Source organism: Ranitomeya variabilis, chromosome 5, assembly GCF_051348905.1.
Source record: "Ranitomeya variabilis isolate aRanVar5 chromosome 5, aRanVar5.hap1, whole genome shotgun sequence".
In the NCBI taxonomy this organism is placed as follows: Eukaryota; Metazoa; Chordata; class Amphibia; order Anura; family Dendrobatidae; genus Ranitomeya; species Ranitomeya variabilis.
In genome coordinates, this window is record NC_135236.1 from 22,109,230 (window position 1) to 22,133,112 (window position 23,883).

General features: G+C 42.4%; 1 protein-coding gene across 1 annotated transcript in view; it reads left to right on the forward strand.

The window, feature by feature from the left end:
- LOC143774712 (uncharacterized) overlaps positions 1-23,883 on the forward strand; it is a 689,954-nt gene that overhangs the window by 470,793 nt on the left and 195,278 nt on the right. Inside the window, exons 8-10 of the mRNA XM_077262476.1 lie at positions 8,414-8,496; positions 12,216-12,274; positions 23,590-23,816. Of these exons, the coding sequence (XP_077118591.1) occupies positions 8,414-8,496; positions 12,216-12,274; positions 23,590-23,816 (369 nt within the window). The remainder of the gene's footprint in view (positions 1-8,413; positions 8,497-12,215; positions 12,275-23,589; positions 23,817-23,883) is intronic.

A 23,883-nucleotide genomic window follows, 5' to 3' on the forward strand; every position in this document is an offset into this window, starting at 1 on the left:
CAAGAGTAAATTTAGCCAGATGCTTCCACCCCTGAAAAGAGATGCGCGCTGTTGTGAACTCTGTTTTCAGGCTCCCTCTTGTGGTCACTGGTGGTATGGTGTGACTTTTGCTTTGGGCTCCCCCTGGTGGCTTTGTTTGTTATCCTGCTGGTCTCTGGCTATCAGCTGGTTCGTTATCCTCTGGGAGGTTCCTATATAGCTCTGTTTTACTTCCACTTGTTGCCGGCTGTCGATGTAATCAGTGCTACTCAGATTCCTTCTGACTACCTTGCTCCCAGTCCATCCAGGACAAGCTAAGTTTTGTTTGCTCATTTTTTGATCAGCAGTGTTTATCATGTTTTCTTGTCCAGCTTGCTAAAATGTGATTCCCTTGCTTGCTGGATGCTCTAGTGGACTGAGTTTCTCCCCACACACCATTAGTTGGTGCGTGGGTTCTTGAAATCTCAGGATGGATATTTTGTAAGGGTTTTTTATTGATCGCATAGACCCCTGCTCTATTTTCTGCTTTCTAGTACTAGTGGGCCTCTTTTGCTGAATCTGATTTCATCCCTACGTATGTGCCTTCTTCTTGCTTCACCGTTAATATTTGTTGGGGGCTTCTATATCTTTGGGGATTATTTCTCTGGAGGCAAGCGAGGTCTTTCTTTCTCTTTAGGGGTAGCTAGTTCCTCAGGCTGGCTCGAGACGTCTAGGAATTTTTTAGGCACGTTCACCGGCTACCTCTAGTTGTTTTGGATAGGTTCAGATTTGCGATCAGTCCAGTTACCATCTCCCTAGAGCTTGTCCTTAGTTTATTCACTTGCTGGTCTATTCGTGATCCTCAGCCACTAAGGATCATAACAGTACAGCCAGCCACAAAAGTGTTAATTGCATGGCAGAAGCAGGAGAAAAGAAGCCTTGAGAATTTTTTTTTTTTTTTGCCGTGTGTCTAGCTGCTGTGACTAGCTTCTCTCCTCCTCTTAATCTTGGTGTGGCTCTGAGTTCAGCTGCTGACATGGATGTCCAGAGCTTGGCTTCCAGTCTGGATCATCTTGCTGCTAGGGTTCAAAGCATTCAGGATTTTGTTGTTCACAGTCCTATGTCAGAGCCTAGAATACCTATTCCGGAGTTGTTTTCTGGAGATAGATCTAGGTTCCTGAATTTTAGGAACAATTGTAAGTTGTTTCTTTCTTTGAAACCTCGTTCCTCTGGTGATGCCGTTCAGCAAGTTAAGAAAATCATTTCCTTTTTGCGTGGTGACCCTCAAGATTGGGCCTTCGCCTTGGCGCCAGGGGATCCTGCATTGCTTAGTGTAGATGCGTTTTTTCTAGCCCTTGGATTGCTCTATGAGGAACCTAATCTTGAGATCCAGGCTGAAAAAACATTATTGGCCCTCTCGCAGGGGCAAGATGAAGCAGAGGTGTACTGCCAGAAATTTCGGAAATGGTCGGTGCTTACTCAGTGGAATGAGTGTGCCCTGGCTGCAAATTTCAGAGAAGGTCTTTCTGAAGCCATTAAGAATGTCATGGTGGGGTTCCCTACGCCTGCAGGTCTGAATGAGTCAATGACTCTGGCCATTCAGATTGATCAGCGTTTGCGGGAGCGCAAACCTGTGCATCATTTGGCGGTGTCTTCTGAACAGACACCTGAATCTATGCAATGTGACAGAATTCTGACCAGAAGTGAACGGCAAAATTATAGACGGCAAAATGGGTTGTGCTTTTACTGTGGTGACGCAGCTCATGTTATCTCAGCATGCTCTAAGCACAAAAAAAAGGTTGATAAATCTGTCACCATTGGTACTTTATAGCCTAAGTTCATTTTGTCTGTTACCCTGATTTGTTCCCTGTCATCTTACCCGGTTAATGCTTTTGTAGATTCAGGTGCCGCCCTGAGTCTGATGGATTGGTCATTTGCCAGGCGCTGTGGATTTGATTTGGAGCCTTTAAAATTCCCTATTCCACTAAGGGAAATTGATTCTACACCATTGGCTACGAATAGACCTCAGTACTGGACACAAGTGACCATGTGCATGACTCCTGTTCATCAGGAGGTGATTCGCTTTCTTGTACTGCATAATTTGCATGATGTCGACCTGTTGGGTCTACCATGGTTGCAGACTCATAATCCAGTCCTGGATTGGAAAGCTATGTCGGTGTCAAGTTGGGGTTGTCAGGGAATTCATGGTGACGCTCCTGTGGTGTCAATTGCTTCGTCCACTCCTTCTGAAGTCCCTACGTTTTTGTCAGACTACCAGGATGTATTTGAGGAGCCCAAACTCAATTCTCTACCTCCTCATAGGGACTGTGATTGTGCTATAAATTTGATTCCTGGTAGTAAGTTTCCTAAGGGACGACTTTTCAATTTATCTGTGCCGGAGCATGCTGCCATGCGGAGTTATATAAAGGAGTCTTTAGAGAAGGGACATATTCGCCCGTCCTCATCCCCTCTTGGTGCAGGATTCTTTTTTGTGGCTAAAAAGGATGGTTCCCTGAGACCCTGTATTGATTATCGCCTGTTGAATAAAATCACGGTCAAATTTCAGTATCCTTTGCCATTGTTAACTGACTTGTTTGCTCGCATTAGGAGGTCTAGTTGGTTCACCAAGATAGATCTTCGTGGTGCGTATAACCTTGTGCGTATAAAACAGGGTGATGAATGGAAAACTGCATTTAATACGCCTGAAGGCCATTTTGAGTACTTGGTGATGCCTTTTGGACTTTCTAATGCTCCTTCAGTGTTTCAGTCCTTTATGCATGACATCTTCCGTGAATATCTGGATAAGTTTATGATTGTGTATCTGGATGATATTCAGTTTTTTTTCGGATGATTGGGAGTCTCATGTTAAGCAGGTCAGGATGGTCTTTCAGGTCCTGCGTGACAATGCTTTATTTGTGAAGGGCTCAAAATGTCTTTTTGGAGTCCAGAAGATTTCTTTTTTGGGTTTCATTTTTTCTCCTTCTACTATTGAGATGGACCCAGTCAAGGTTCAGGCTATTCATGAATGGACGCAGCCTACATCTGTTAAGAGTCTTCAGAAGTTCTTGGGTTTTGCTAATTTTTACTGTCGCTTCATAGCTAATTTTTCTGGTGTTGTTAAGCCTTTGACGGATTTGACCAAGAAGGGTTCTGATGTGACTAATTGGTCTTCTGCAGCTGTGGAGGCCTTTCGGGAGCTGAAGCGTCGGTTTTCTTCGGCTCCGGTCTTATGTCAGCCAGATGTCTCACTTCCCTTCCAGGTGGAGGTTGATGCTTCCGAGATTGGAGCGGGGGCTGTTTTGTCGCAGAGAAACCCCGATGGCTCTGTGATGAAGCCATGTGCTTTCTTTTCAAGAAAGTTTTCGCCTGCCGAGCGGAATTATGATGTCGGCAATCGGGAGCTGTTGGTTATGAAGTGGGCATTTGAGGAGTGGCGACATTGGCTCGATTGAGCTAAACATCGTGTGGTGGTCTTGACTGATCACAAGAATTTGATTTATCTCGAGTCGGCCAAGCGGCTGAATCCCAGACAGGCTCGTTGGTCGTTGTTTTTCTCTCGTTTTGATTTCATGGTCTCGTACCTGCCGGGTTCGAAGAATGTGAAGGCTGATGCTCTTTCTAGGAGTTTTGTGCCTGACTCTCCTGGAGATTCAGAGCCGGCTGGTATCCTTAGAGAAGGGGTGATTTTGTCTGCCATCTCCCCAGATTTGCGACGTGTGCTGCAAGAGTTTCAGGTGAATAGACCTGACCGCTGTCCACCGGAAAGACTGTTTGTCCCGGATAGATGGACCAACAGAGTCATCTCCGAGGTTCATTCTTCGGTGTTGGTGCGCCATCCTGGAATATTTGGTACCAGAGACTTGGTGGCCAGGTCTTTTTGGTGGCCTTCCTTGTCGCGGGATGTGCGTTCCTTTGTGCAGTCTTGTGGAATTTGTGCTCGGGCTAAGCCTTGCTGTTCTCGTGCCAGTGGTTTGCTGTTACCTTTGCCTGTCCCGAAGAGGCCTTGGACGCACATTTCCATGGATTTTATTTCAGATCTCCCTGTCTCTCAGAGAATGTCTGTCATCTGGGTGGTGTGTGATCGTTTTTCTAAGATGGTCCATTTGGTGCCCTTGCCTAAGTTGCCTTCCTCCTCCGAGTTGGTTCCACTGTTTTTTCAAAATGTGGTTCGTTTGCACGGGATTCCTGAGAACATTGTTTCTGACAGAGGATCCCAGTTTGTGTCTAGATTTTGGCGGACCTTTTGTGCTAAGTTGGGCATTGAATTGTCTTTTTCGTCGGCCTTCCATCCTCAGATGAATGGCCAAACCGAGCGAACTAATCAGACCTTGGAGACTTATTTAAGATGTTTTGTTTCTGCTGACCAGGACGACTGGGTTACTTTTTTGCCGTTGGCCGAGTTTGCCCTTAATAATCGGGCTAGTTCTGCTACTTTGGTTTCTCCTTTTTTTTGTAATTCGGGGTTTCATCCTCGTTTTTCCTCGGGTCAGGTGGAGCCTTCTGACTGTCCTGGAGTGGATGTTGTGGTGGATAGGTTGCATCAGATTTGGAATCATGTGGTGGACAATTTGAAGTTGTCACAAGAGAAGGCTCAGCTCTTTGCCAACCGCCGTCGCTGTGTGGGTCCCCGACTTCGCGTTGGGGACTTGGTGTGGTTGTCTTCTCGCTTCGTTCCTATGAAGGTCTCCTCTCCTAAGTTCAAGCCTCGGTTTATCGGTCCTTATAAGATTCTGGAAGTCCTTGGCCCTGTGTCATTCCGTCTGGACCTCCCGGCATCATTTGCTATTCATAATGTGTTCCATCGCTCGTTGTTGTGGAGGTATGTGGTACCTGTGGTTCCTCCGGTTGAGCCTCCTGCCCCGGTGTTGGTTGAGGGAGAATTGGAATACGTGGTGGAGAAGATCTTGGATTCTCATGTTTCTAGACGGAGGCTCCAGTATTTGGTCAAGTGGAAGGGCTATGGTCAGGAGGATAATTCTTGGGTTGTCGCCTCTGATGTTCATGCGGCCGATTTGGTTCGTGCCTTCCATGTGGCTCATCCTGATCGCCCTGGGGGTTTTCATGAGGGTTCGGTGACCCCTCCTTAAAGGGGGGGTACTGTTGTGAACTCTGTTTTCAGGCTCCCTCTTGTGGTCACTGGTGGTATGGTGTGACTTTTGCTTTGGGCTCCCCCTGGTGGCTTTGTTTGTTATCCTGCTGGTCTCTGGCTATCAGCTGGTTCGTTATCCTCTGGGAGGTTCCTATATAGCTCTGTTTTACTTCCACTTGATGCCGGCTGTCGATGTAATCAGTGCTACTCAGATTCCTTCTGACTACCTTGCTCCCAGTCCATCCAGGACAAGCTAAGTTTTGTTTGCTCATTTTTTGATCAGCAGTGTTTATCATGTTTTCTTGTCCAGCTTGCTAAAATGTGATTCCCTTGCTTGCTGGATGCTCTAGTGGACTGAGTTTCTCCCCACACACCATTAGTTGGTGCGTGGGTTCTTGAAATCTCAGGATGGATATTTTGTAAGGGTTTTTTATTGATCGCATAGACCCCTGCTCTATTTTCTGCTTTCTAGTACTAGTGGGCCTCTTTTGCTGAATCTGTGTTATGATCCTAGTGGTAGAGGATCTCAGGACTTCCAGCTAAGTCCGCAAACACAAAAACCAGCTCATAGGGAAGTGGTAACTTGGCTGACCGCATATCTGATCCTAGCACAACAACTAGAAGTAGCCGGGGAACGTACCTACGTTGATTCTAGACGTCTCGCACCAGCCGGAGAACTAACTAACCCTTTCAGAGAAAATAAGACCTCACTTGCCTCCAGAGAAAAGACCCCAAAGTTATAATACAAGCCCCCAGCAAATAATAACGGTGAGGTAAGAAGAAAAGACAAACGTAAGAATGAACTAGATTTAGCAAAGAGAGGCCCACTAATTAATAGCAGAAAATAGGAAGAGGACTTATGCGGTCAGCAAAAACCCTATAAAAATATCCACGCTGAATATCCAAGAACCCCCGCACCGACTAACGGTGTGGGGGGAGAATATCAGCCCCCTAGAGCTTCCAGCAAAAACAGAAATCACATTTTGAACAAGCTGGAACAAAATAAGAGCAAATGCAAATGAACAAAAATAAGAAAGCAGAACTTAGCTTATCTTGCAAAAACCAGGAGACCAGGAGTCAGGAGAAAACAGACATAGACTGATTACATCGATTCCAGACACTAGACTGAGTATCCAGGAAGTTTAAATAGGAACACCCAAGGCCTAACGAACCAGGTGGGTACCAACCTGGGGAAAGACAATCCAAGTGTCATACCGCTAGTGGCCACAAGAGGGAGCCAAAAAGTATAGTTCACAACAAATCTGATTTCATCCCTACGTATGTGCCTTCTTCTTACTTCACCGTTAATATTTGTTGGGGGCTTCTATATCTTTGGGGATTATTTTTCTGGAGGCAAGCGAGGTCTTTCTTTCTCTTTAGGGGTAGCTAGTTCCTCAGGCTGGCTCGAGACGTCTAGGAATTTTTCAGGCACGTTCACCGGCTACCTCTAGTTGTTTTGGATAGGTTCAGATTTGTGATCAGTCCAGTTACCATCTCCCTAGAGCTTGTCCTTAGTTTATTCACTTGCTGGTCTATTCGTGATCCTCAGCCACTAAGGATCATAACAGCGCGCATGCTGGAGTATTGAAATACACTTGTAGACAATCTTAAGAGTGTGGCTGTAAAAAAAAAAAATGGAGGTATTTCATGAGGTATCAGTGTCCCAGATAAAAAGGCTTACACTGCTCTCTTATCCACCACGTCTTCATTGAAACATCCATTCAAAGTTCTAAATGCTGGCTCAGACCCTGATACCTAATTCCAGGCACATGGCTGACTACTGCTGTGCCATTATGAAATTTCTTTTGTTGGTAAATTGATGACACATTTCCTGTCATCTGCTCCTAATTTGGGGAAATATTTGTGCTCCAAGTTGTTTTTCCATCATGTGTGGTACCTGTTGCAGTATGGCTCCCAGACCGGCAGGCCTGTACTTAGTTTTAGTCAACTACCAGTGTTGATAAAAAAACTAAAAAAAAATTGAGCTGTTGCATGATGTATCTGAGCTACCAGTTAAGAAGGATTGCACTGCTCCCTTAACCAGCAGGTCCTCATTAAAGCTTAAATTTCAAGCTGTAAATGTTGGACCAGACCCTGATTACTGACACATGGGCCACGACTGACTGTTTTCTATCAATAGCAGTTTATGAAACTGATGTTTGTGCCATTTGAGCGTGGCTAGAGTAATAAAACAAGAATGGAAGTGCTGCATGAGGTATCAGGGCTCCCAGATAAGAAGGCTTACCCAACTCCCTTAATCACTGGGTCTTCATTCAAATTTCAATTTCAAGCTGTAAATTCATGGCTGACTGCTGCTATGCCATTTGCAAATTTCTATTGCGGGTCAATTGATGCCAGTTTTCATGGAGTATATCCCTCATTTTAGCTGTTTGGGAAGCTTTTTGTCACCCCTTAGGGTCTTGTGTATAAATTTGGTTTGGCCTTCCATTGAATCTAATGGGGTTCAGATACATTCGTCGAACATGTTCGGCAAACGTACAAACATTTGGCGAATCGAACCGAACTGAACCTTGACAGTTTTGCTCATGACTATTTCTCACCTCTCTCATCCAGTAGCCAGAGATTGCTGTAGTGGTTAATGGACCGTGTGTCATGGTTCCACCCCTCAGTGTGCCAGGGATGCAGCTACCGACAGCACGACCATTCAATCTGGTTTAGGGGTGTGCTGAAGCTGTCACTACATTGATTGACAGCTTGGCCATTCAATCTGGTTTGGGGGCTTGCTGAGCTGTCAGTGTGTTGATTGACAGCACAACTATCCAATCTGAGACTGTGAGGCGTCGGCTGTCTCCATGTGTTTATTATTCCAGTTGATTTCCATGCTTCTTAACTGAGCCGTCTCCCAGAACTGTACCAGACGTACATTCAACTTGTGAGGTTTGTGCTGTGCTCACCTGTTTCTTGAATTCTGTATGCTTGATCTGTTGCCTGACCTTGGACTTCGTTATGTCCATCCGACTCACCTCTGATCCGTTATCCTCCCATTACTCTGACTTCAGAATGTTCCCTGACTAAGCTTTTGTCTCTTCCTTCTGTTTATGACGTACCCTCCTGGCTTCTGACCTTGGATTCCTTGACCACTCTGACTCACGGCTTGGCTGTGAGAAGTGACTAGCGTCAGACCTCTTTCTACAAGTCAATTTGAAGTAATTCTAATATTTACTTTTACCTGCAATGCATTTATTAATTAAATTAATTACTTTTTAATGATATTTTGAGCGTTTTCTAGATGTTATCTATTTTTAATTTCCGTGGTCTAATTATTTAGGTCTAAGCGCACCCAAAAGAACCCCAAATATAAAATTTCAGTCAAATAAAAATGCCTGATACTATTTACATTTACAGAACTAAGTCATGTAATGGAGAACCCTCAGCAGTGTACTGTGGAGATGCCTGTAGATAACATCAGCTGCAAACTCTGTGGCAAGGTAAGATAATCCCCTTACTACTATTATGATTACACAGGTATGCAAAATGTCAGTTTATGATTTTTTTTTCAAATCGAATGACTGATTTTTATGCTTTCTTATGCCCTGACTTCAAACTATCACAATTTAACCATCACATATGAATTTTGCACAAAATGCATGTGAAAGTATGTACAAGCAAGATAAACAAAAAAAATCTTTACTGTAGCCAAAAAAGTAGACAATATAAAATATAAAAATTAATTGAACTTTCATTCTGCAACATTATTGGAAATTAATTCTTGCGCCCTTTCCTTTTCTCTTCAAAGCCTCTCTTGATATTGTTTTTCTTATGGAAGGCTTGCGGATCTTCTCTATGACGCATCCATCAGTAGTACCCCATCATATTCACATTCCATCTACCTTGGTATGGTCATTCTATCTCCTTTATATCCTGAAATCATCACCAGACAACCTAAGGCTTTGAAACATTTCAGCATGCTCTCCACAATGGACTTACATTTTCTATCTTTGTTATTAAATAGAAATTTCTTCATGATTTCTTTAAGGAATTTCAAACCCTTTACTCAACATTTATTTTTGTTTGGAACACATCATCCTTCATGAGTTTCCGAATATCCGGATACACAAAAAGGCCCTTCTTCAGTTTTGCTTCAGACAGTCCGTGATACTTAAAAGTCTCTCAGTCTTTCAGTAGAGCTTTCATAAACTGCTTCACCAGTACAAGCTAAACATGGAGCAGCGGCAGGAGAACTTTAGTGGAATCAACTAAACTTTCGGCAACTATGCTTTTGAGACCTGGTTGCAAAGACGTTCACGTTGGCCAACTTTTTTTTGGCTCCAGTGATGAGTCCTATCCAGGCTGTCCAATTCAAGCAAAAAGCATGGGTACTTCATTTATACTCCTTTCTGCCCAAGGAGCAAATAGAGAATTTTCAGATCACCACATATTGACCATCCGTGATCCTCATAGCAAAGTTTTTTACAGTAAAATCCCAATTCTCATAGCTCTCCTTTAAGTGCACAGAATGCCCTAGAGTAACTGAAGCACACTTTTTGTGATTGTGTAGTAGAACAGCTTCCAGCCTTTTTTCTGGATAAGTCAATAAAGAGTCATCACTCACTCACATTATACTCAATGTTAAAATTTTCACTGCAATACACTAGAGCATTGTCTTGCGAAAAGTATGGAGGGAATTTACTTTCTCTGCTTCTATACCATAAAAAACAGGTACCAGGAGCTAGAAGAATTTTTTCCTTTAGTCTAGACCCTAAAAGTTTTCAGAATGTTTAGGAAGGTCTAAGTCCATGACTAAATAATTTAATTTGAGCTGTGAAAAAGACTGTGGTTCGTTAAGACTAGTGTGAAGTCTTCATCAGAATCCTGCTCTTCATTTTCTGAATCATCTAAATAAGGTGTATTTTTAAGTTTCCCCAGACATGAAAGGATAGGTAGTCCTGGACCATGAGGCACAGGACAAATCATTGTCAGGAGGTCCAGGTATAAAATGTCCTTGCTATTTTCAAGGTTGGATTCCTTCATGTTTCACATACAAAAGTATGAGTCATCATTATCATTTTGCATTTCCCTACAGGTCATAGGCATGCAAAATGAAACAACGATCTCTTCTCTTTATACCACTGTTGCAATTCTTCTGCGCAAACAGAACACACTACATGTAGAGCCCATGACTTGTCCTGATCAACTAGTTTTACACCAAAGTAAGCATCATACACTTTTCTAACGAAGTCCGTAATATTCCTTTATTGTTTCTTCACTACAAAACAACCACATATAAAAACACTTAAGATTGAGGTTCAAATAAGTTTGTACACATGCAGCACATAAACACATGTTCACATTGGCCATAAAGCATGCAAAACCTACAAGAAACAAAATGAGCAAAAACCCTGCTGTAACTAAATAAGTAAAAAGCAAAAGTGCATCTAAATAACACAGGGTTCTTAGTAATGTTGAGGGAGGATCTGGAGTGACCCTTCACGGTTGACTCAGTGATTTTCAAATTGATCCACAGAGCTTTGCCGGCAACTGAAAATGACTAGACGGAGACGTGTGTCTCTGTTTGGGAGGATCGAGCAGATCTCTAAGCCCCGTTTATTGTGTTGCACTTTTCATAATTTTAGCAAGTTACACTTCAACCAATAGTATAAAATCACACTTGCAACACTTGACCTATAAGAATGCAAGAACAGCCTGTACGTCAAGGTCTCGTAGAACAATACACCTTCAGTCTCATGCTCTTGTTCAAACTAGAACAATCAAGATCTCATAACAACTATGAACTTTAGCCTAGTAACAAAATTTATCTCAAAACAGCAAGATGGAGTTGAAAAGCACAAAATGAAGCCTGCTTTAATTTTTATTAGTTTAACCCTTCACAGTAATACTGTTTTTAATTGAAAATGGCAATCGGGAGAGTTCACTCTGTCTAATATTAAAAAAATTGCCATTTGTCAGAATTGACCTCAATGTGTGAATAAGGGCAGACAAAAGGATCGTGTTACCATCTACAAACACCAGTCTAGGGAAGCCTTTAAATGTAATTTCCAGCTCAGGAGAGGGAAGCCACATCCTAGCTTGCACAGAATGCAAAAGCACAAAGAAAAAAAGAAAAAAATTGTGCTTGATTTAGGTTGGTATCCATGCAACACATAAACACATGTTCAGATTGACCATAAAGCATTCAAAACCTACAAGAAACAAAATGAGCAAAAACCCTGCTGAAACTTAGTAAAAAGCAAAAGGGCATATAAATAACACAGGGTTCTTAGTAATATTGTTCTTGGTCAAAAATAGCATAAAAGCCAGCACACCATTGAAAGGTAACCCTGATCAGAACAGTTATATGCTGTCTAATATTAAAAAACCTTACCATGTGTAAGAGTTGAACTCAGTGTGTGAATAAGGGCAGACAAAAGGGCCGGTCCCAATCTTTGGATACTAGTCTGGGGAAGCCTTTAAGTGTAATTTCCATCTCAGAAGAGGGAGGCCACAAATGTGGCAAAAGTTGTTGGGTGAATTGCGACATCACCTTGTGGTCATTTTGATCACTTTTTTAGTAACAAAACTTTAGTCAATCACAACCACTAAATACTGAAAGTAATCATGGTAAGCACACCACCACACTCTTATGAACTCTGTCTACAAAAAAAATCTGCATTTGTTCCCCATAACAACCACAACGCAGCTTTCAGTTCTTGTACAGCTGAAGGAAAATGAAACATATGCTATGATTGGATGCTATGGACACCACCACACTCTTTGGAAGCTTGGTTAAGAATGTTTTTTCTCTGTCCACATCAGTCAATAGCAGCACAATGTCCATTAATTTCTAACCAATCTAATGACACAAAAATCATCCTCTAAAGGTCACGCAAAGCAGTCAAAGTATGGGTCAAGAAAAACTCTATGGAGTCAGTTTTAATGAAAAAACTGTATGTGAAGGAATTATTTGGCATTTTTACTGAGTTCAAAGATCAAATTATATATAAAAAATCACCTCTTACTTTTCAAACAATTTAACTTTGCAGATCTTTGTTATTATTGTCATCTACTTTTACTCTAAATATTGGTGAACAATGTGAAAATTGAAAAATTTGTTTCACTCTAAATATATTCAGTATAGCAGAATTCATTCTACAATTGCTTTTAAATATTATGTTTCTGTCATTTCCATGTATTTTGTCGTTTTACTCAGGAAAAAGATCAGGAAGAGGAGTTAGCGGAAGTAGTCACCACTGTTGGCGGCGTGTACCGGTAAATTGTGCTTAGCTTTCACAATCAGACATGAGATTTCTGATAAAATTTGTTTCCAAAATGTGCAGATAAGTAGAGAGTTTTATGTCAAGAAAAAATTGAAATAGTAAATCACTGTTTTGTGTCAGAGAGTGATGTGCACAACATTTTTCATTTACCTGAGTCACCAGGTAATTCCTTTTTTAGTTTAACGTCTTTACAGGTCTGTTTCTTTGTGTTGATGTATAGTGTAATTTTAAGACTGATTGTGGCTCAGTGTAACATTTTTCCATGTTTAAAAAAAAATTTTGGCAGCAGGTATCAGTGTTTATTAACAGTTGGTAGATTTCTAAGACTATAGTTTTAGTTTACTTCAGCAAATTGTGGTTTGTGTTTTGCCCAATGACTAGTTCAAACAAATTTCAAAACAACTTACTGTGTCATTACATCTCCTGATTCCACACATATGCAGAGTAAAGGATGCCTATACACTTTTCCGGACCACATCATGTGGTGGCAGCAGTTATATGGATCGGTCTCAAGAACCGAGCCTGCATCATACCAAGCAGATGACGACTGTGTTTCACAGCTGGCATATGTCCGTAACAGAGCTAATTCTGATTGATGCTGTTCAACCTTTTCAATTCCGCTTACATTCATTGACAGTGACATTTAAATTGTTAGGTTGCCCATGCGTGCATGCACTGTCACCCTTCATACCCCCCTCACAACACGACCACGACATGTGATGCCACTGGCCAAGGTTGATATGCTGGTCCTCTAATAAGGCCTGGTCTGCTGCTGGACTTCATAGGAAATACTGTGTATTGCAGTACATAGATTCAGAAATCAGGTGATCACAATTTCAATGGGAACTTAAAAAATAAAGTAAAATTAAACAAATATTCAGTCAGAACTTTTAGAATTTAAAAATATTTTATAAAGACGCCAAAAAGTGTAAATAAAAATGGAATTAGAACATAGGATTGTCTGCAGTGGCCACGAAAAATGCTGTAAAAACAATCTAAACATTATATGCATGCCAGCATAATATCAGTAAAAAATGTTAGACTATTATGCAAGAAGCAGGGTTTCAGAAAGTTTTACTAACAGAAAAATAAATAATTACAAATTTTAGAAACATTTTGAAAAGTTCAGATTTTTTTTATGATATATATATGTTACTGTAAAAGTCAGAAGGACGGTAAAACCTAGGATTTACCGGTCAATCTGGACATTCACCGAGGCCGTCGGTAAAAGCTCAAAATGAAAAGTAAAATTGGACTTTTACCGGTGAAGTCTTGGTAAATGTTAACATTTCTCAACAGCGTTGGTAAAAGTCAGAAATATCTGGTGTGAAGATGGAACATCTGACTTTAACCAAGCGCAGTTGGTAAATGTGCACATTTACCACGGCTTCTTGGTAAATGTAGCTGAGAAAGGTGTAATAAAAATTTACTTTTACCAACACATGCTGGTAAATGTAAAGATTTACCAAATCGCCCAGGTAAAAGTCCAAAATCGTTCGTTTATATGGAATACATCTGACTTTTACCAACGCTGTTGAGAAATGTTAACATTTACCAAGACTTCACCGGTAAAAGTCCAATTTTACTTTTCATTTTGATCTTTTACCGACGGCCTCGGTGAATGTCCAAATTGACCCGTTAAACCTAGGTTTTACCGTCCTTCTGACTTTTACAGTAACATATATATACACAGCTCTGGCAAAAATTAAGAGACCACTGCAAAATTTTCAGTTTCTGATTTTTCTTATTATAGGTATGTTTTTGAGTAAAATGTAAATTGTTCTTTTATTCTATAAAGTTCTGACAACATGTCTCCGAATTTCCAAGCAATACAGTTTGTATTTCTTTTCTCACTAAGAAAAATGGTCAAAATTAAAAAAAACAGCACATTCATACCTCAAATAATGCAAAGAAAACAAGTTCATAATCATTTGGAAACAACAATATTAATATTTTAACTCAGGAAGAGTTCAGAAATCAATATTTTGTGGAATAACCATCTTGGCATGCTTTCCACCAGTCTTTCACATTGCTTTTGGGTGACCTTATGCCACTCCTGGTACAAAAATTTTACCAGTTCTTTGTTTGTGATTATCCATCTTCCTCTTGATTACATTCCAAAGGTTTTCAATGGGGTTCAGGTCTGGAGATTGGGCTGGCCATGACAGGGATTTTATGTGGTGGTCCTTCATCCACAACTTGATTGACCTAGCTGTGTGTTATAGCACATTGTCCTGCTGTAACAAACAGTCATCAGAGTTGGGGAACATTCCTGAGCAGAAGGAATCAACTGTTTTTCCAGGATAATCTTGTATGCGGCTTGATTCATACGTCCTTTTCAAAGAACAACCTGCTCAATTCCAGCCTTGCTGAAGCATCCCCAGATCAACACCTGGTCACCTAATGGTCAGAAGGAGACCTGGAGAGGTGTACAAGCCACAGTGTCCTCCACCCACTGTGAAATTTGGTGGGGATCAAGTCTGGAATTGGGCAGGTTGTTCTATGTGAAGGACATATGAATCAAGCCGCATGTAAAGTTATCCTGAAAAAAACAGTTGATTCCTTCTGATCAGGCAATGTTCCCCAACTATGAGGACTGTTTTTCCAGCAGGACAATGCGCCATGCCGCACACAGCTAGGTCAATCAAGGTGTGGATGAAGGACCACCATATCAAATCCCTGTCATGGCGGCCCAATCTCCAGACCTGAACCCCATTAAAAACGTCTGGAATGTAATCAAGAGGATGATGGATAGTCACAAGCCATCAAAGAGAGAAGAACGGCTTACATTTTTGTACCAGTAGCAGTGTGAAAGACTGGTGGAAAGCCATGCCAAGACGCATGAAAGCTGGGATTAAAAATCATGGTTATTCCACAAAATATTGATTTCTGAACTCTTCCTAAGGTAAAACATTAGTATTGTGGTTTCTAAATGACCATGAACATGTTTTCTTTGCATTATTAGAGGTCTGCAAGCAATGCATTTTTTTGTTATTTTGACTATTTTTCATTTTCAGAAAATAAATACAAAATGTATTGCTTGGAACTTAGGAGACATGTCGTCAGTAGTTTATAGAATAAAACAGCAATATACATTTTACTCACAAACATACCTATAAAGAGAAATTTTTTCAGTGGTCTCTTAACTTTTGCCAGAGCTGTGTGTATATGTATGTATATATACTGTATATATATATATATATATATATATATATATATATATGTACATTTTTTCCTTTCATTTTTGTTACAAATTTGGAAAAACTGTTCTTGTATTGATCTGAGGTGTAATACTTTAATACTTCTAGGTCATTTTTCCTGTCCAATGAACGTGCTGCAAAAGAAAAAAACAAATTAAAGAGTTGCAATTTATTTACCATTTTCCCACACAGATATATTTTTTCTCTTTTTTTGCACATTAAACATTAAGGTCAATGGTATAAAATTAAAATTTCTGAAATAAAAATCAAGCCCTGATATGTCTATATTGAAGGACAAAAAATGTTATGGCTCCTGAAAGAAGGGGAGGAAACAACAAAAGAGCAGAAATAGAAAATGTCTCAGTACTGAGAGATTAAGTACAGCTATTACAGTTGTGCTCAAAAGTTTACATACCCTGACAGAATTTTTGCTTTCTTGTCCTTTTTTCAGAGAATATGAATGATAACATCAAAACTTTTTCTCCACTCATGGTTAGTGGTTGGGTGAAGCCATTTATTGTCATCTACTGTGTTTTCTTTTTTTAAAATCATAATGACAACCCAAACCATCCAAATGACCCTGATCAAAAGTTCACATATCCTGGTGATTTTGGCCTGATAACATGCACAGAAGGTGACACAAATAGGTTTGAATGGCTACTAAAGGTAACATCCTCACCTGGGACCTGTTTGCTTGTAATCAGTGTGTATATAAAAGCTGAGTGAGTTTCTGGGATTCAGACAGACTCTTGCATCTTTCATCCAGCCACTGACATTTCTGGATTGTGAGACATGGGGAAAGCAAAAGAATTGTCAACGGATCTACTGGAAAAGGTTAGTGGCTTCACCCAACCACTAACCATGAGTGGAGAAAAAGTTTTGGTATTATTATTCAAATTCTCTGAAAAAAGGCCAAGAAAGCAAAAATTCTGCCAGGGTATGTAAACTTTTGAGTACAACTGTATACATAGTAGGGAAAATAAATATTTGATACGCTGATGATTTTGCAAATTTTTCCACCTACAAAGAATGGAGAGGTCTGTAAATGTTATCATAGGTACACTTCAACTGTGAGAGACAGAATCTAAAAAATAAAAACAAAATCACATTGCGTGATTCTTCTTCTTATTATTATTATTATTATTGTTATTATTTATTTACATAGCACCATTGATTCCATGGTGCTGTACATGAGAAGGGGTTGCATCCAAATTACAGACATCACTTACAGTAAGCAAACTAACAATGACAGACTGATACAGAGGGTGAGGACCCTGCCCTTGCGGGCTTACATTCTACAGGATGGAGGGGAAGGAGACAATGGGTTGGGGGTTGCATCAGCTCCAGTGTTGGTGAGGGGGTAGCTCCAGAGGTGGTGAGGAGGCAGCGCGGTTATTGCAGGCTGTAAGCTTTCTTGAAAAGGTGGGTTTTCAGGTTCCATCTGAAGGATTCAAATGTGGTTGATAGTCGGATGTGTTGGGGCAAAGTATTCCAGAGGATGGGGGATATTTGAGAGAAGTCTTGGAGGCAAATGGGTAAGGAGCGAATAAGTGTGGAGAAGAGAAGGAGGTCTTGGGAGGACCGGAGATTACATGAGGGAAGATATCGGGAGATTAGGTCAGAGATACAGTACAGACCAAAAGTTTGGACACACCTTCTCATTTAAAGATTTTTCTGTATTTTCATGAGTATGAAAATTGTACATTCACAGTGAAGGCATCAAAACTATGAATTAACACATGTGGAATTGTATACTTAACAAAAAAGTGTGAAACAGCTGAAATTATGTCTTATATTCTAGGTTCTTCAAAGTAGCCACCTTTTGCTTTGATAACTGCTTTGCACACTTTTGGCATTCTCTTGATGAGCTTCAAGAGGCTTTTCCATCAGCGGTCACAAGCTCCTTCCCGGACCTCTTCACCGGACACGTATGCGGCATGCTCCAGTGTTACCTTTTTGGTTCTTGCCTTTTTCTGACATGTTATACTGTAATGTTATGTATTATATTGATATTAATCTCCTACTGCTATTGCACTGAACTGGGTGTCTGGAAGCCAGCATGAGGGTGTATACTGCAGGGGAGGAGCTAACCTTTTTTGTCTCAACTTAGTGTCAGCCTCCTAGTGACAGCAAATTAGGGCCAACAGCCCGAAACACCGTGTCTGCGAATTGAGATACTGATTTGGCTTTTATCCTAAGTCATATTGCACGACTCGTTAAAGGGTTGATTGTGACTTGTAGGATCGCTACTTCCAACAGTTGGCACTATAGAGTTAAGTCCTCTTTTTCTCAGAAGAGGCAATTTGCATATTTAAATTCCCAGAGGAGCATTGCATGGTGAATAAGCCTCCTTACCTTGACAAGCCAGCTGGTATGTCACTCTCCATAAGGAGAAACGTTACCCCTTAGACCCCAGTCCAGAGCCTCTCACCTAGCCAAATCAGTTCTCATGCTTCACACTGACGAGGGCCAACAGCCCGAAACACCGTGTCTGCGAATTGAGATACTGATTTGGCTTTTATCCTAAGTCATATTGCACGACTCGTTAAAGGGTTGATTGTGACTTGTAGGATCGCTACTTCCAACAGGTGGTGCTATAGAGTTAAGTCCTCTTTTTCTCAGAAGAGGCAATTTGCATATTTAAATTAAAGTGGGATCCTTATTCTCTGCTCAACACATTTACAAATAGACAGATGTCTCTTGAAAAAGGCTAATATGCTGAAACATTGAGAAAATATATCATTGTCTGTCACAGAGTTTGCAGAATTTTCTTTTGATGAATTTTAGTGGTGTTGTATGTTTTGATCTCCCCGAGGTCATTCATCCTTACGTTTATAGTCTTTTCACTAGGCACTGCTCCTAATAGCCAGTTTCCTACTCCACACTGATGAGGAACAAATACCCTGAAACAGCTGTCTGTGGATGGATACCATGTTTTGGCGTAGGTGGTTTTCCTTTCTTGGATGCTGCCCTTTCTGTGGTTGTTCCTTCCCGGTGAAAGACCTGGCTATTTATTGCTTGCGTCGAGAAACACGTGATAGTTTCTCCGAGGCTTTTCTACATGCATTTGCATATTTTCCTTTAGCGATGGGGGCATGGGGGTAGTGTTCTGGATCACTGCGTTGAGAAACACTTGATGGTATCTCCGTGTGTTGGATATTTTGATCTCCCCAATGTCATTCATCCTTATGTTTATATTATTAGTAAATTGAACTGGATACACTAAGAGAATGAGAGCCAGTGAAGAGATTTGCGGAGGGGAGAAGTGTTGGAGTAGTGAGGAGAGAGATGATTTAGTTGGGCAGCAGAGTTAAGGATGGACTGGAGAAGTGTGAGAGTGTTAGTATGAAGGCCACCGAAAGGGATGTTGCAGTAGCCGAGGCAGGAGATGATGAGGGCATGCACAAGCATTTTAGTAGATTGAGGGTTGAGAAAAGGACAGATTCTGGAGATATTTTTGAGCTGGAGGTGACAGGAGGTGGAAAGAGCTTGGATGTGTGGTTTGAAGGGCATGGCAGAGTCAAAGTTACTCCGAGGCAGCGGACTTCCGGTATGGAGGAAAGCATGATGTAATTAATGGTGATAGATATATCAGGTAAGAAGGATCTGTGAGATGAAGGAAAGATGATGAGTTCAGATTTATCCACATTGAGTTTGAGGAAGCAAGAGGAGAAGAATGAGGATATGGCTGATAGACACTCTGGAATTCTGGACAGCAGAGAGGTGAAGTCTGGGCCAGAGAGGTACACCTAAGCGTCATCAGCATATAGGTGGTACTGGAATCCATGGGACTTTGAGTTGTCCCAAGCCAAGTGTATAGATTGAGAAAAGTAAGGGTCCTAGAACAGACGATAGAATAGATTTTTACATAATTAATTTGCATTTTATTGCATGAAATAATTATTTGATCACCTACCAACTAGCAAGAATTCTGTCTCTAACAGACATGTTAGTTTTTATTTAAGAAGCCCTCCTACTTTGCAGTCAGGGGCGTAACTACCGCGGTCGCAGCGGTCGCCATTGCGACCGGGCCCCGCAGGTCAGGGGCCCCGGGCCGGCAGGTCTGAGCAGGGCCGGGCTGGCCATCGGGCACTTCTGGCAAATGCCAGAAGAGCCGATGCCAGTAGTGGGCCGCTGCACTGTTCCTCCCCCGGAACCCCCCCAGTGCCGACGGCGCCGCCGCCGCCGCATTTAACTATACCGGCGTCTATGACACCGGTATAGTTCAATGCAATGATGGAGGAGAGAGCGTCACCTGACGCTTCCTCTCCCATCATTCCCCGCTCTGCCTCTGACAGTACACTGCGGGTGCGCGATGACGTCATATCATCGCGCACCTGCAGTGTCCTGGGCAGACTGCAGCCGCCGGGAGCAGCGCGGGCAAAAGGAAAGGTGAGGAGAGTTTTTTTTTCTTTTTAACCGGACTGTGGGGCCATTATCGGGGGGGGGGGGATGAGATGAGATGTGGGCTGTGCTGTATATACCCCTGTGCGGGCTCTGCTGTATATATCCCTGTGCGGGCTGTGCTGTATATACCACTGTGCAGGCTGTGCTCTATATACCACTGTGCGGGCTGTGCTCTATATACCACTGTGCGGGCTGTGCTGGATATACCACTGTGCGGGCTGTGCTCTATATACCACTGTGCGGGCTGTGCTGGATATACCACTGTGCAGGCTGTGCTGGATATACCACTGTGCGGGCTGTGCTCTATATACCACTGTGCGGGCTGTGCTCTATATACCACTGTGCGGGCTGTGCTCTATATACCACTGTGCGGGCTGTGCTGGATATACCACTGTGCGGGCTGTGCTCTATATACCACTGTGCGGGCTGTGCTGGATATACCACTGTGCGGGCTGTGTTGTATATACCACTGTGCGGGCTGTGCTCTATATACCACTGTGCGGGCGGTGCTGGATATACCACTGTGCGGGCTGTGCTGGATATACCACTGTGCGGGCTGTGCTCTATATACCACTGTGCGGGCTGTGCTCTATATACCACTGTGCGGGCTGTGCTGGATATACCACTGTGCGGGCTGTGCTCTATATACCACTGTGCGGGCTGTGCTCTATATACCACTGTGCGGGCTGTGTTGTATTTACCACTGTGCGGGCTGTGCTCTATATACCACTGTGTGGGCTGTGCTCTATATACCACTGTGCGGGCTGTGCTGGATATACCACTGTGCGGGCTGTGCTCTATATACCACTGTGCGGGCTGTGCTGGATATACCACTGTGCGGGCTGTGTTGTATATACCACTGTGCGGGCTGTGCTCTATATACCACTGTGCGGGCGGTGCTGGATATACCACTGTGCGGGCTGTGCTGGATATACCACTGTGCGGGCTGTGCTCTATATACCACTGTGCGGGCTGTGCTCTATATACCACTGTGCGGGCTGTGCTGGATATACCACTGTGCGGGCTGTGCTCTATATACCATTGTGCGGGCTGTGCTCTATATACCACTGTGCGGGCTGTGTTGTATATACCACTGTGCGGGCTGTGCTCTATATACCACTGTGCGGGCTGTGCTCTATATACCACTGTGCGGGCTGTGTTGTATATACCACTGTGCGGGCTGTGCTCTATATACCACTGTGCGGGCGGTGCTGGATATACCACTGTGCGGGCTTTGCTGGATATACCACTGTGCGGGCTGTGCTCTATATACCACTGTGCGGGCTGTGCTCTATATACCACTGTGCGGGCTGTGCTCTATATACCACTGTGCGGGCTGTGCTCTATATACCACTGTGCGGGCTGTGCTCTATATATCCCTGTGCGGGCTCTGCTGTATATACCACTGTGCGGGCTCTGCTGTATATACCACTGTGCGGGCTCTGCTGTATATACCACTGTGCGGGCTGTGCTCTATATACCACTGTGCGGGCTGTGCTCTATATACCACTGTGCGGGCTGTGCTGTATATACCACTGTGCGGGCTCTGCTGTATATACCACTGTGCGGGCTCTGCTGTATATTCCACTGTGCGGGCTGTGCTGTATATACCACTGTGCGGGCTGTGCTCTATATACCACTGTGAGGGCTGTGCTGGATATACCACTGTGCGGGCTGTGCTGGATATACCACTGTGCGGGCTGTGCTGGATATACCACTGTGCGGGCTGTGCTGGCACCCAACACCATGTTGCAGTGCAGGAGATTCCTGCAACAGTCCGAGGCGTATCTAGGGGAAGGTAGGGGGGGCGGGGCGGGGGAAGGTGGGGGGGGGGGCATTTGGAAGTTTGCACTGGGGCCCATAACTTTGTAGTTACGCCACTGTTTGCAGTCATTACCTATATTAATTGCACCTGTTTGAACTCATTACCTTTAGAAAATACACCTGTCCACACACTCAATCAATCACACTCCATCCTATCCACCATGGCTCAGGCCAAAGAGCAGCCTAAAGACATCAGGAACAAACTTGTAGACCTGCACAATTCTGACAGCTTGGAGGAAAGGCAAAAACTGCTGGCACAATTATTAGAAAATGGAAGAAATACAATATGACTGTCAATCTTCCTCGGTCTGGGGCTCCATGCCAGATATCAAATCATTGGGTATGGATGATTTTGAGAAAGGTCAGGAATCAGCCCAGAACTACACTGTAAGCCCTGGTCAATGACCTGAAGAGATCTGGGATCACAGTCACAAACATTACTGTTAGTAAAACACTACGCCGTCTTGGATTAATATCATGCAGGGCACAAAAGTTCCCCCTACTCATGCCAGCACTTGTCTAGGCCTGTTTGAAGTTTGCCAATGACCATGTGGATGATTCAGAATAGGCATGTGAGATTGTTATGTGGTAAGATGAGACCAAAATAGAGCTTTTTGGTATCAACTCCACTCGTCATGTTTGGAGGAAGAAGAAGGACATTCCCAAGAACACTGTCCCAACCGTGAAGCATGGTGGGGGAAACATCATACTTTGGAGATGTTTTCCTGCAAAGTTGACAGGACAATTACATGAAGGGAGGATGGATGGGGTCATGTATCAAGATTTTGGCCAACAACCTTCTTCCCTCAGTAAGAGCTTCCCTTCCAGCATGACATTGACCCAAAACACACAGTCAAGACAACTAAGAAGTGGCTCCTTAAAGGGAACCTGTCACCTGAATTTGGCGGGACCGGTTTTGGGTCATATAGGCGGGGTTTTCGGGTGTTTGATTTACCATTTCCTTACCCGCTGGCTGCATGCTGGCCGCAATATTGGATTGAAGTTCATTGTCTGTCCTCCGGAGTACACGCCAGCGCAAGGCAATTTTGCCTTGCGCAGGCGTGTACTCCGGAGGACAGAGAATAAACTTCAATCCAATATTGTGGCCAGCATGCAGCCAGTGGGTAAGGAAAGGGTGAATCAAACACCTGAAAACCCCGCCCAAATGACCCAAAACTGGTCCCGCCAAATTCAGGTGACAGGTTCCCTTTAAAAGCATTATAAGGTCCTGGAGTGGCCTAGCCAGTCTGCAGACCTGAACTTTATTGAAAATCTTTGGAGGTAGCTGAAACTCAATGTTGCCCAGTGACAGCCACAAAGCCTGAATTACCTGTAGAAGATCTGTATGGAGAATGGCCAAAAATCCCTTCTGTAATGTGTGAAAACCTGTTCAAGAACTACAGGAAATGTCTGACCGCTGCATTTGGAAGCAAAGGTTTCTGTAACAAATATTAAGTTTGGGTTTCTATTGTATCAAATACTTATTTCATGCAATAAAATGCAAATTAGTTATGTAAAAATCATACAATGTGATATTCTGGATTTTTTTTTAGATTCTGTCTCTCATAGGTGAAATGTATCCTACAATAAAAATTACAGACCTTTCAATTCTTTGTAGATGGGAAAACTTGCAAAATTGGCAGTGTATCAAACACTTATTTTTTGTAGGTAAAATGTTTTTATCTTTTGTTTGACATTGGGATTATATCTAAATACAAAATCTCTAAAATGTATAATTTTGACTTTAGTTGTTTTAATTTATAACTTTCTAATTCGATATTTCTAATATTTCACACACTTTTAGTCATCTTAGCTCAGTTTCTCCACTGTAGATTTTATAATTTACGAATCACTCAATCTTCTCTTGTTCTTTCAGATTAGAGCTGAACTCTCCCGGTCTCTACCACTGTCGGAAAACTGGAATTAAATTCCTGGTGAAAGGTCCAGTTATTATTGAATATAAACCTGAATCTTGGGTTGATCACCTAAAACAAATCCCAGAGAGCACATTTGAGATTTTGGGTTCGCTGTTTAACATAAAGACAAGTGGTGATCCCAACGCTGTGTCAGCTGTGCACCTGCCTCATTTCCTGTGTTTAAAGGGTAAGTCCAATATTATAATGAGCACAAAATGCTTGATCAATACATGGCATGTATTTTCTCAATTTCA